This window comes from Sminthopsis crassicaudata, chromosome 5 (genome assembly GCF_048593235.1).
Source record: "Sminthopsis crassicaudata isolate SCR6 chromosome 5, ASM4859323v1, whole genome shotgun sequence".
In the NCBI taxonomy this organism is placed as follows: Eukaryota; Metazoa; Chordata; class Mammalia; order Dasyuromorphia; family Dasyuridae; genus Sminthopsis; species Sminthopsis crassicaudata.
Window position 1 is genome coordinate 21,353,704 of NC_133621.1, and position 14,731 is coordinate 21,368,434.

The 14,731-nt window shown below is 38.6% G+C and overlaps 1 protein-coding gene across 2 annotated transcripts in view; it reads right to left on the bottom strand.

The window, feature by feature from the left end:
* The window catches only part of RBMS3 (RNA binding motif single stranded interacting protein 3), a 1,412,069-nt gene that overhangs the window by 53,225 nt on the left and 1,344,113 nt on the right, over window positions 1-14,731 (bottom strand). For both annotated transcript variants that reach the window (XR_012482314.1, XM_074267882.1), the window contains exon 15: window positions 6,334-6,444. Coding sequence is in view for 1 of the 2 variants with exons in the window: in XM_074267882.1 (XP_074123983.1) it covers window positions 6,334-6,444 (111 nt within the window). In the remaining variant the exon portion in view is untranslated. The remainder of the gene's footprint in view (window positions 1-6,333; window positions 6,445-14,731) is intronic.

Below are 14,731 nucleotides of genomic sequence, written 5' to 3' on the forward strand. Positions count from 1 at the left end.
AGCCTAGAACCTGGAATGTCAGAGCCCATAAAGGACCTCAGACTTCATCTGGAATCACAGTTCAGACTATAAAGCTGGTAGGCACCTTAGATCTGATCTAGGGCAGTCCCATCATTTTATAGATAGGGGAACTGAGGTCAAGAGACATGACAATATTTAAACAATATCACAAAGGGAATAAGAGGCTGAAACAGAATTTGAACCCCAACCCTCTGACTCCTAGTCTTTCTCTCTGATGCCCTTAATACTGGGTTTACACATGGCACAACCGAAAGAGCCCTTCATACAATACCTGAGGGGAGAATGAGTAGGTCCTTGGATCACAATCTTTGCAGGAGGATGGGACAGAAAAAACATCTGACTAAGCAAGTTATTCTCATAAAGCAGGGAAACATTTAGCCTACTTAAAACTAAAGGCTTAGCACTTATCTGAAATCACCTCAGAGTGGCCTACATTTCAACAATGAATATGCTAATTATAAATGATTCCTATCTTTTCTCCTCTGCTTTCTCTTCTTTCTATCTGCTCCTGTTCCCTACTTTAGCCTTATGTTGAGACACTGTATGTAGCCCCCAATCTCCTAGATCTGAGGTGCAGGAAGGACCTAAAGATGTCATCTGTTCTAGTCTTTGACTTTAAGTAGTACTTTCATGTTATCAACAAAGTAGACAATCTAGAGAGCAGTTTAGGAACTTCTCCAAGGATTTATTGTTATGTATGACTCTTTGTGATCTCTTTTATTTATTTATTTGTTTGTTTTTTTGGTGCAAAAATACTGGAGTTATCTGCCTTTTTCTTCTCTAGCTCATTTTACAGAGGAGGACATTGAGGCAAGCAGGTTAAAGTGACTTGCCCAGGATCACACAGCTAATAAGTGTCTGAGATTGGATTTGACCTAGTCTCCCCACTTGGCACTTTATCCACTACTCCACCAAGCTGCCCCGCCCAATGATACTCAGCTGATAAAATATATGTCTAAAAACACAATGCAAACTCTGCCATTTAGCATCTTAGTAACTCATTTACCTTCCCAAGATTGTAGTTTTTATATCTGAGGACTAGATGGTCTTTAAAGTTCCAGTTAGCACTGAATCTATGATTTTATGACCACTAATGTCACACTGATCTTCCCTCCAATGAGGGTAAATTAATGAGGCTCTCTGACATGGAGAAAACTAGCCAAGACCAGCCCATAGGCACTCCAGCATCCCGTTACCGATGACATTAGAGAGTCTTTTGTAAAATATCTACTCTAGGCAGTATGGCAGTGCCGCACAATAAGACACAAATAACATGTTATTGTGGCTTGGCTTTATCATTTCAATCCTTCTGCTGCCTCTAGTCTCTAGAGTTTATCTCCCACAATCCTACTCTGCTCATCTTTGTCATCCAGAGACACTGCCTTAGTACAAAATGCTTCCTCTTAGATGGCGTGCTTGTCTATCCACAAGAATCCCACCCCTTCTTGATCCCTATTGCTTTCCCTGAACTCCTTGATACACTCCCCTTTATGATAAATTTCTATCCCGGTATCTTCATTTATTCATCAGATAATTATTTTGTTCCTTGAATTTAGGGGGTGTCTTTCTTGCTTGTATTTTGTATTCTCTGCTGGATACAATAGAGGGCATATGATTTAGTAAGTACTCAAGAAATGTATTTTGATTCTTTGATTCCTTGATTTCTGCGGAAAGCAAAGTACTGTGCTCTCCACTGGAGGAAGAATACCAAGGCAAGATAAAGTTGTCTCTTGCCTTCACAGAACTCTTTATGCCCCCAAGCATTGAATAAAGCCTAGCCTCCTCTCTATGGAAAACACATCTTTTGGAATCCTTTTTAGTGCTGGAAGCTTCTTTTATTCCTTCCTATCTTCCTTCTCCCCTATCTTCCACAACCTGCTAGGAAAAAGGAATCAGAATCATTCAACTTGTAAGGCATGATTTTGCCAGTATCCATAACCTGTTCTCTCTTAATGATCAGATTATAAAGTATTTCCCCAATTCTTGCTGCTGCCATCTACTTCAAGGACTAAGGTAAGTTTCTTGAGTACAGGGATGATTTTTTAACTATTTTATTGTCTGTCTCTGTCTCTCTCTGTCTCTCTCTGTCTCTCTCTCTGTCTCTCTCTGTCTCTCTCTCTCTCTGTCTCTCTGTCTCTCTCTCTCTCTCTCTCTCTCTCTCTCTCTCTCTCTCTCTCTCTCTCTCTCTCTGTCCCCACTATGTAGCTTGATGCCTGGCATACAGAAAGTGCTTAATAAATGTTTATTGATTGATACACATCTACATTATTCAAGGACATTAGCTTCACATTCATCCTTTCTATTCTGTGTTCATACTCAGATGTCCACATTGATGACCCTCTATACTTTGCCTCTCAATATCTGCGCATTGCCTTTACAATGACTCCTATCTCACTTCCCTGAAGTAGAAAGAACACCGGACTCAGGAAAACCTGACATGTCCCGGATAGTTACTAGTTACTGTGACTCTGGCAGGCAAAGCACAAGATTTCTCTGGGATTTCACTTACTTATTTGGAAAATAGATTGGAACAGGTGGTTTTTAGGTCCTCTTATATTTTTAGAACTATGTTCTGTGTTCATAGATACTATGTTCCCAACATCTTCAACATTGGACAACAACCATTGTTTGCCTTCTCTACTCCTATTTCTAATATATCTGGCATTGTTGAAGGAAATCAAACCATTCTGCTGGTTAGATGCACTAAAATTTATCAACATCTAGCTGTAGGCTTTCATTGCCTCAGAGTATTTTATTTTTCTCTGATTCTTTATGAAATGCACCACAGCAGCCATTCAAAACTCACTTTTTCCAAGCAGATGACCTCACCTCATACTCTGCTAAGCCTACTGAAGATGACTTGAAACTCTCTTGGGTCCTTTACCTCAGAACCTCTGTGTGCCTTCACCTATTCTCTCTGACGTCTATCTCGTCTCAGAGGACGAAATGACCCTTTTCTTTTCTAAGGATAATCACGGCCCTTGCATTTTTGATCTAATCCATTATTGTCTTCCACGAAATTAGCCTCCATTGATCATCCCTATATTCCCATTTTTCATCTTTACCTCTCAGCTAGATTCTTCCACTCCTATTTTAAATGTGTTTAAACATCTCACATCCTAAATAGCAATAAAAGTCTCTTCTATGCCCCTAATCTCCCGACCCTATCACCCCCTCAAACTATTATACTCTCTCTCCTCCACTCTATAGCCAACCTTCCAAAAATAGTAATCTCTCACCATTCACTTTTCATTCACTCATCAATTCTCTGTAATCTGACTTCTATCTCCAACAATCTACTAGAACTAACTGCCTTCCCAGTGATCTTCAATGCCTTTCACAATGGCTTCTCCATAGACCTCATTCTCCTTGATAATTCTGCAAGCTTTTACATTGTGGATCCACTCTTCTTTTCCTCCTCTCAACTGGATTCCTCCTTCTCTCGGCATCCGTGATCCAATGTCTCTGTGTTCACTTTCAGCCTCTCTGACCATTTCCTTTCATAGTTTTCCCTTCCTTCTCTCCTTCCCTGATCCATCTTTTCTCTCTCTCCTCTTTGTTTTCTCATTGCTCCCCCTGAATATATTTATCTGCTCCTGCAGCTTCAATTATCACATTTATGTGGACTACTCCCAATATTGTCATGCCAAATCCAGAACTGAGCCCCAGTTTTGCTTGGATATCTTACTGACACTAGTCTCAACCTGCCCCCAAATAAACTAATCATTCCCCACCCCCTGCCAAACCCTGGCCTACTTTTCCCAATTTCCATATTTCTTTCTCTTTGCCACTACTATTTTCCTAGTCATTCAGCTTTGAAATGTGAATGTCACTTTTGACTCTTTCTGCCTCATTCCCATCTCCACTCCCAACCTCCTGTCCAATCAGCCCATACCTCTTGGCAGTTTCTCTCCTAATACAAATGCAAGAATTCAGGCTCTCTTTACTTCTTGCCTGGGCTACACAACAATATTCTAACTTACATTCCTGCATCTTCCCTCTCCTTCACCAACCTATCCTTACCTTTGTTGCTGAACTAATCTGTCTAAAGCAAAGAGCTGATCAAAATCTTGAGTGACTCCTCATTGCCCAGCATATAAGATACAGACCTCTTATCCTACCTTGAAGAGTCCTCATAACACGGCTCCAGTCTATTTTGTGGGCTCTGTTCTCCAACCAGATAGGATTCCTCTTCACTTTTAGCTCTTTCCTGTCTTTGTGCATTTTCTCAAACCAATCCCCAGGTTTGCAGAAAGCCAACCCTGCATGTCTGCCTAATGAAATCCTACTCTCTGAAATCTGTATTTTTTTCCCTTAGTGACAACAACAATACAAGGACATTTAACTGGGTAATGATACTCTCTCACTCGTTGATTTATGTGTAGAAATCAAGTCAACAAACATTTATTATGTACCTATTATGTGCAAGACACACTGTAGTCGAAAAGGGGGAATGTCCTTGCTCTCAAGGAGAGATTTAAGCTGGAATGGATCTTAACTATATTTTAACATAATTCCCTAATTTTTCAGTTGGGAAAACAGAGGCCTAGGGAGATCAAATGATTTTAATAATACCTGGAATATAGCAAGTTCTTAATAAATAAATACTGGTTTATTGATATGACTATGAATCAAATAATCAAAGTTGAAAATGACTGTATGTAGGCTGCAGAGTATTTTACCCATGATGACTTACTTGCGAGTGAGAAATGGTATTTTTTTATGTTTGGTCTTTTGATTTCATCTGAGAATGAGGGATTCTCTGATGTGGAAACTCCCTGGACTGCTGCTGACTGGCAACATGGGTACAATTTACAATCCTGTAATTCTGCCTGGGACCCTGCAAGGTTAAGTGACTTGCTTGTTCAATTAACACACATAAGAAAGACATCATTGAATCCAAGTCTTCCTGCTTCTTTGGGTATCTTGCTGCTCATGCTTCATGATGTCTCTTGAATTGATGAGACCATCAGGAAATGATGAGAGTTGTTCATCATGCAGAGATGACAGGGAATGGACATGTGAGTGCTCTACTAGTACTCCCCCAAAGTCAAAAGACTCAGAGAAAGATCTCCTGCACAGTGGGCGGTTCTCTACGGGTGATGAAGTAGGTCCAATAGAAAATAGATAGGATACAGTGTCAAAAGACCTGGATTTGAACCTCAAAACTGCCACTTACTACTGGTCTGATCTTGGAAAAAGTCACTCAAACTATCTGGGCATCAGTTGGCTTTTTTGTGAAATAAACTCTTCCTACTTCAAATCTACAATCCTAAGAATTATGGAAGGAATGAACAAAAACTACCAAAGATAAGGCAGCCTAGGTGGGCTTTGGGACAAATATTGCTGGCAGTTGTCCCTCATACCTGTATCTCCACTTTGAGATAAAAAATCATTAAAGCACTAGGATATCCAAAAGGATTTCTAGAAAATAAATCTTCTGTCCCTCCTTTCTGAAGTTTGGAGTGAGGAGGAATTCTTTTATCAAAACAGTTTTTGTTTTGTTTTGTTTTATTTTTTTTTTAATACAAGTCAAGTCAACTTGGATTTATTAAGTGTCTATTAAGTAGCAGGCATGGGACTAAGCAGTGGAAACCTTAGCTCACAGAAACCTTTGCTCATGGGGCTATTTATAGCTCAAGCAACGAGATAAAATTGAGGCTGAAATAGGTTATTTTACTAACTTTTTTTTTTAAATCAGTAAGAAATCCTACTGGCCCCTTTGATCCAATAAGCAAACATCAACTACATTACTTTTCTTCCTTTTTCAATATCCCCAATGTCTCTATGGTCAAGAAGAGAGTCAAAGAATTCTAGTACCATGATGTTCAATAACTTCTTTTTAGGAAATTGATTTACTTTTAAAGGGAATGAAAACAACTGTTCTATATATCTGTCATATCCTGGCTTCTTCATTTGTGAGTTAAAAAAAAATGTGACATATTAGCTATTATTTGAGGAGGACAGGGACATGAAAATCAGGCATGGGAAAGAGCAGATAGCTGAGAACACTAAGGGATACAAGATGCTGCCTTTAACAAATGTATATATTCCCTTTTAGTGATTGGAACTTGACAGGTGAAATGGCCCTAAATGAAGGTGAATGATTTATTCAGTTTGGGCACATGCACACACATTAACAGAAAGGCATACCCATGGCACCATACCAAGAACCTGGAGTCTTGAGAGATGCTTCAGTAAATGAGATGGTATGAACGAGAGGGAGATGGGTTCATGCTACCGGAGAAAACACTCTATGTCTTACTGGAGCCAAAATACAAAATAACCATAGAATGGAAGGTGAGAGCTTACCGTTCCTGTCGTGCCCAGGGAAAGATGGTTCATCTGTTGCGTCAGGGGGCCCATCATGCTTGCTGGCTGCATTGACATAGTGTGGTCCATTGTTGGTGTTATCACAGCGCCCTACATAACATACATAGTCATTGCCGTCTCAAAACAGTGCTCCAAAAACAGGGAGAAATAGTGTCTCTTAAATATAAACAACATCAGCTAAAAGCCTGTTCAAGTCAAATATGTATGTGTTCTCCACACAAGAAGAATAAAGGCATCTGTTATTTCAATTTCTAACGAGGCCATTTTGTGCCCATTCTAATTTATAGAGCTTCATTGACTTCATTGCTTCTGACAAAATAATGCCCATGATTTGTCTGGGGTGAGTGTGTAACTATACGTTGAAAAAATGGCTGCCATTTACATTTTGAGAACTCTGTGCAGAATGGACAGACCCACAGATTTTCCATAAGTATTCCCTACAGGTTTTCTTCAACTTAAAACCTTTCACATCTGAAAAACTCGTGCTCTGATGGCAATTAGCTCAGCTTTCCTGTTAATTGAACGAGGGTCTTAAATTATGACATTTTCCCCATGATTAAACTTTGACTAGCTGTTGACAGTCACAATGTCAGCTCCCATTGAACCAAGAAGGCTAATGTAAAACCTGATCCTTCAGGAGATTTCTTTGCTGGAGGATAGGAATTAAAAGCAAAAATAAAAGAATTGGGCAGCAGAGCCCCTGTGTCCACTGACCACTCCCTCCCATTTATCAAGCTTCTGCCTATGCCTTCGATTTGAGCAGACAAGATGATAGAACTCTATTTGATGCTGTTCGATGCCTGGGTGAGACAAATGTTACAGCAAGTCAATGGGTCCTCATTCAAGTGCTTTGGACACTCAATTCCTAGCACACACCTTTCAGATAATTCCCCAGGCTACGGAACACACTTTTGGAAGGTGCTCAATAAATACTCCCAGATTGAGGGATTCATTTGTCAATACTCGGTTACAAAGAACTGTGAGGATTCTCACTCTGTTGATGCAGAGTATAAACCTTCTTCAACGATTTAAAAAAAAAATAAAGTTGGTTGCTGTGAGTGAAAAATTCATCAGCTCACAGCTGCCCTTCTGGTAATGAGCATCTCTGAACTCAGCTGGGCTGGTCCTGAGACAACAGACATACAATCTTTTTGCCTGGGCCCTTCCTGAAACATTTCCATCTTGGAAATATTTTGCACCTCTCATCATCCTGAAGACCTAGAATGTAATTTATCCTCAATTTTTCTTCTCAGAATCCATAGTCTTTTTTTTTAAGGCTCAACTTAAAACCACCTGCTTCATAAACTATTTCCTGAACCTTCAATTGCTAGTTCCCTCAGCATACCATCTTTTACCTGTAGTATGTACTTACATATGTATATCTATGTCTTTACCCATTTCCCTCAATCCAGATCACAAGCTTAATAAATGCTTAATGCTTGAGTGGTAGAGTTAAGGTCTTTAGTGAAATACCCATATATTTCTAAATTGCTATAGTCAGAAAAGGATGTTAGAAATCATTTGGAGCAATCACTATATTTCACACGTGAAGAAACTGAGGCATAGATTCATAATTTCTATGTGATGGTATTATTTATGTCTGTACTTTTCACTAAATAGTCAGACAAATAAACAACTTATTTTTCCATTTATTCTCCTCGTTTTCCTCCTCTTCTTCCTCCTCCTCCTCCTCCATAAAAGAATATGAGCCTATTATCATACCACAATAAACAATTTGGCAGTGAATAAGCCAGGACAGATGAGTGTGGGTGGCAGTCTCAAAACACAAAACAATTACCATAAGCAAATGTCTCCTGAAAGCTTTTGCTTAAGACTGTGGTTTGTCACCATGTTTTCCATACCGAAGCCCCCTCTTTTGGCTGACACAATAAGCTTCCCACTCTGCCTTTTCTTTATTTAACAAGTTCAAAGTCTCTCTCCTTAGGTGTCTCTTTTTCCCTCTCTGTCTTTCTCTGTCTCTGTCTCTGTCTCTCTGTCTCTGTCTCTGTCTCTCTCTGTCTCTCTCTCTCTCTCTCTCTCTCTCTCTCTCTCTCTTGGTCTGTCTCTGTCTCTCTGTGTTTCTGTCTCTGTGTGTCTCTGTCTCTGTCTGTGTCTGTCTCTCTCTGTCTGTCTCTCTATCTCTCTCTCTGTCTCTCTCTTTCCTCTGACCATTGTCCATTAGATGGCATGGAGAGATAGGATCTTTCATCTGATCTATCTTAAGTAAAGTAGAAAGAGAACTATCTTGGCACTTTTAGTGACCTAAGTAGGGCCATTATTAGGCAGATAGGACCGGAATTCAGACTGGGCTATATCTCTTCCAGTATTTAGGAAGGTAGAATTGTATCTTTGAGCCAGCTCCCAATATCTCTAGTCTGGGGCTAGAGTGAAAGCTGCTTGCCTGATTGCATTTGATAGAAAAGCTCTCAGCCTAAGTAATTCCTCCCAAATACTGTCTATACAAAAGATCATCACGAAGTTAGTAAACCTCTTTATCAAAGAAAACAGCAAACAAGTCAAATTATACACATTAGACTATAACAAAGAATACACAAGAGTGAATGAGCCCTTTAACAGAAAGGGAGATAAATCCCATTTTCCTAGGATAGAGGAAACATTCTCTCTGAAGGGGAGCTTGCCCTCAGCAGACTAAAGGATTGCAGGCACCAGAGACCAAATGCTATGAGGGGGGCCAGCTCCCCTACATGTCTGTAACTCCAGGGCTCCAGTCCAACAGCAGAACATTTACTCTTTGATTCTCCTTTGGTGGGTCTCTCATGAGATTCTCTCTCAAAATGTGTTGTCAACAAATTAAAGTCTTGTCTCTCTCTGTGGTGCATCATGGGCCACCATTGTCTGAGCCAAGGAAGAGTCACATCATCTTACTTATAAGCAGAATATGCATCATAGAGCTATTCTTCAGGGGAAAAGCCCGCCCATCTGAGAATGGGGTAACACTGATCCATTTTGCTTGGACACAACAAATTAGGTCCATAAACATTTATTAAGCATCTTCTGTATTTCAGACACTGTGTGCTGGGGATACAAAGAAAGGAAAAAAAAAAACAGTCTATGACCTCAAGAAGAAGAAGACTGTAGAAAACAAACACCAAACAAGAACTATATATGGGAAAAACTGAAGATTATCAAAGAAAGAAAGCAGTAGGATTAAATGGGATTAGAAAAATCTTCTTGCAGGAGATGGGATTTTGTCTGGTACGTGAAGAGAATGAGGGAAGTAAAGGAAAAAAGAGGAGAGAATTCTGGGCTCCCAGATTTCTAGTGAAAATGAAGTCAGAAAATGGAGTGTCTTGGGCAAAAAAGTCATTGGATCACATATACATATATGGAAATACAAAGATGGAAAGATTGGAACGGGTTGGGTTAGGAAGGTCTTGAAAAGAGGCAGGGTTTTATGCTTGAACTTGAAGATAATAGGAAGCCAGTGGAGTTTGATTCATAGGAGTAACATGATTAGACCAGTGCTTTTGGAAGAGCAAGTTCATCGTTGCTAGACTGGAATGAGGATGGGATTGAGGCACAGAAAGCAGTTAGAAGGCTATTGCACTAGTCCAGTCAAGAAGAAATAGGGATCCACCTCAAAATAGTTGGAGGATAAGAGGAAAGGTGAAGGTTTTTATGATAAAGAATTGATAGAACTTGGAAATTGATATGATATGGGGAGGGAAAAAGAGTCAGGGTGACATTGAAACTGAATGGTCAGAAGGATGCTGGTGTTTTTGACAATATAAAAGAAGGGAAATTAGGAAGAGAGGAGGGTTTGGGGAGGAAGAGAATGATGTCTATTTTGCACATGTTGAGTTTGAATTATTTATGGGAAAGGAGATTAGAGTTATCCAATACTCAGTTGGACATAAGAGATTGTATGTAAGAAACAAGATTTGTGCTGGGTAAAAAGAGATCTGAGAATCAGTTACATAGAGATAATTAAATCAATGGGAGATGATGAGAACACCAAATGAAATAGCATAGAGAGGAAAGGGGGAAAAGGCCCAAGATGATGTTTTGGAGAACAGCCATGGTTATCAGTTTCAACCTGGATGAAGATCCAGTAAAGAAGATTGAGAAGGTGTGGTCAGATGTGTGGGAGGAGCAGGAAGAACCACCTAAATTAAGTTCTCTATAAAGTAGATTCCTAGAATACAGTCAAAAAAAAAAAAAAATCTCTGAGAATGCCCTTTATCTTTGATAGCTTATTATTTAAATTGACAAATGTTCTTGACTTGAGTTCTATTTCCATTTTGAATTTATTTACATTGAATTAACTTTTTCATATAGTTTTATTTTTTTCTGGTTACACATGTATGCTAACTTTTAAATATACATTTCTTTATGAATCATGTTAGGAGAAAAAAATCAGAAGAAAATGGAAATACCATAGGAGAGGGAGAAAAAACAGAAAAAAGAAGTAAAGACTGCACATGTTGTTTTTCATTTAATCTCCACAGTTCTTTTTCTGGGTGCAGATGGCATTTTCTATTCAAAATTTATTGGTATTGCCTTGGATGAATTAACTTTTTAAAAAATTATCTTTTCCTCTCTCTCTTTTTAACATCTCCTGCACACAATAAGGTAGAAATTACTCTGTTATCTTTATAACCTCAGTCCCTAATATGGTGTTTGACAAGTAGTAGACATTAATAAACCCTTGTTGATGGAACTAGCATGACTGAATGGATAGAATCTTGGGTTTGGAGTTATTAAAATCTGGGTTCATATACTGTTTCTAACATTTACTAGCTTTGTGGCTTTGGACAAGACACTTAATATTGACAGGTCTCAATTTCCTACCTGTAAAAAAAAAAAAAAAAGGATGGGGTTAGAAAGCCGAGATCCCTTCTAGCTCTATGGTCTTATGATTGATGGAAGAAAATAGTCTTCAGAGACAGATATGTAGAAAACATGGATTTTTTAAAAGGTGTGATTTTTATTGATTTTGTTTTTTACTGATATCATCTTCATTATCTAAGGCATCCTTTCCCCTTCCCTTCCTCAGCCAGTCATTCTTTGGAACGTATTTAAAAACAAAGAGAAAAAAAAAAGTTTAGCAAAACCAACCTATTGTTTTTGATGGTATATTCAATATCTCACACCTATCATCCCATCACCTCTGTAAAAAGGCTTTGTGAAAAAAATATTGTCTAGACTCTGATTTGAGGAATATGAGAAAAAGAAATCAAATTTCCTGTGTCAAAGATGATAGGCATTTAGAGCTTGAGTCAGAATGAGAATTAAAACAGGTGCATGGATTTAGGTCCTGGGGGAATGTTCCAGGTCATCAAAACGAATCTTCCATCTTATAGCTGAGGAAAGTGGTGGGGAGTGGTTAAGAAGTGTCATAGCCAGAGCTTTAAACCCAGGTCCTAGCTCCAAATTTAGTCTTTCTTACACTGGATCATGCCGTACCTCCAGCCTAAAGCAGAACAGGTTGAAGCATGGAATTTTTTTCTAGTTTCCAAGTACTTTTCTAGGCTGATTTGGAAACGAAGACACCAGGGTCTTATGGCACAAATCTGGTTCCATTCTAATGAGACCCATTTCTTCATTAGTTTCCATCTTTTTTGCAAAGTACTTTATAAAATGGGTGCAGTCAATTGCTTTCCTCTCAAGCCTCTGTCCTGCTTAAGCAAGAAGTAAATATTTTGCAAAGTGATTGTTATGGGAAGAATCCAACATCATCTTAATTGGACATTATTTGCGGGGTAACCTCATGTTAGGAAACCTGCCGGTAATCAGTCCTTCCCCTACTCACCCTCCTCTCTCCAAGAAGACATTTTCGCAATATTCTAATCCTCAGTTGGCCTGAGATTTCTGGCTTGTTCTTGAACCTGGGACTTGGGCGTTATTCTTGGAAATACATGCCCCTGGAGACTCCCAAATGTATTTCAGTTATAAAAATCCATGAAGATATACAAATCTAATCAGACTGATCTGGCAGCAGAAAAGGACACTATTCAGTGAGAAAGCCAAAAACTGTGTTGGGTAAGAACAGTCTCCTCCTTCCCCCTTTTCTCACTCTCTTTCCTCCCTCCTTCCTTTTCCTCTCCCTTCCTCTTACTCTCTTTTATTTTCATCAAAGACATCCCTGTGTTCTTCTCTGCCTCAGAAATCACCTCATTCCATATTGAGGTCACTGACAGATACCATTTGCTTTCACAAGGAAACATACATGCATGTCAATGTCATCCGATATGTCTCAGAGCCTAATCAATCAAAAGCTAGCTGGCTAAAAAGAAAGGACCAAGTGCCTGAAATGAAAATTAATCTGGGAGGCTCCCAAGGAGAGGATGACTTGATTTGTCTCTCAGAGAATCCACTGCAAAAGTGACGGTTGGGGACTTGGTTTGATTACAGATGCTACAGGCTGATGGCAGCTTCTGTGCATATACCAGAAACCTGACAATCAAAGGACAAGAGTGGGAAGGGATTTGTCATAATTTGGTATTGTAAATAACAACACCAGGCACAGAGTGGAAACAATTTGGGAGAAAAAAAAATGTTTTTCCCTGTGCCAGTAGAACCATTTATCGCAAATAATGAATAATAAAATAAAGGATCTTGGGGGAAAAGATATTCACTTACTCACATTTCATAGACTGGTTCAGGGAATGAAGTTAGGGAGTACCATAGATTAGTGAAAACATAAATTTCCTCAATAGTCTCAAGGAATAAGGAATTTATAGAATCTTAAGTATTTTGGAAATGAAACCCTGGGGAAGTAAACAAGCCTTCTTGGCCAGGATTTGTTAGAGCCACCCTCTCTCTATGTCACTGGGATTAAAGGGTACAATCACCTAGAATAAAAATGATTCTATTTTTCTCAGTTCAGCAAAGACTTATTAAGTATCTACTATGTTCCAGGTATGGAGAGGGAATGGAAAAAAATAAATAAATAAATAAATAAATAAAGGGAATCTTTGCCCAAAAGGAGTTTATATTGTACTGTGAATGCATTTGCATCTACAAAATCTAAACATTTAAAAAATACAACCTAATTTAAGGAGGGAGGGAATATTAATAACTAGAGTAATCAGGAAAATCTTCCTAGTATTTGTCTATCCTTTAATTCTTCAGAGTTTACACAATCTTGGATGAAATCTCAAGGGGATGGGGAATACACTTAATTAAGGAAATGCCATCTGGTGGTAAGGGCAACATCAGGTCCCTCAACCATAATTGAATTTCAAAAGGTGTATTTTCAAAGCCATTCTTGTCCAATGAGTTGGAGTTGCAGAAAACAGAACATTTAGTTTCATATGTTGCCATTGCATTAAGGGTAATTGGGTTTACTTGAAAAATATAGAACGTGCTCCTTGACGAGGCTCACTTAGTAAATGGCATGTCAAAAGGGAACAGATTTTTCATTTTAGCCATCTCCGGATATCTGGATTTACTCAGTTTTGAAATTGCAAAGATTCACAGCCTAACATGTCTAAATTCTGCAGCACAGGCTGGGGAGCTATACAAGGATCAGGAGAGGCTGGTCGTCACCATCTCTGTAAAACTGAATTAGGGAAGCCCCAAAGATGGACTGCAGAGAGAGCTGCCCTGCTTTTGATGAAAACAATTTTAATCTAATTTGGGCAAAATCACCAAAGATCTTTATGTACTGAGCAGACATCTTTGATTCATGGCCAGAAGACCCCAGCATTTTTAGGCTTCTGCCAATACTTGGAACACATTTTCAGTTCAGAAACTTGATCTGTGTTTTATTTTTTCAACTGAAACTATGATTAAAAGAAAAAAAAAAAAATAAAAGCTAAGTCAGTGACATCCTGGCAATGATATTATGGCTCCTTTCTTACCAGAAAGCTACCCTATCCTAATCAACTACAATGTTAATTCCAGAAACAGACTACAATCATTTGGATAAATATACTATTCCAGAGTGTAAGCCTTTTTGAAAGAAAGTAATTTGTTATTTATGTCTTTCTACTTTTAATATAGTACATGGACTTTAAAAATACTTATTCTTTGAATTGTTTTTATTGTGCAAGAGTTTAGTTCGATCTGGCCATGTAATGAATATTAGAGGTAATTAATTGATATAGTAGAAAGAGAGTTGGATGTTGAATGAGACAGGTTAAATGCAGGTTAAAAATTCTGACTTCTTGATTATACTGGCAAGTCCATGACTTTGGTCAAACTATTTAATCACCCCAAAATCTTCATTTCCTCATCTATAAAATGGAGGGATGGGGAAGAATAGACTGGATTATCTCTAATGTCTCCTTTAGCTCTTAATTTGTGCTCTTAGTATCCTAATCTCTTGAGCAGATAATGGACTTTGATAAAGACTCACTATTACTTTTATTTATTGTTCAGAGATCCTGTTTTTATTTGTCAGTAGAAAGAA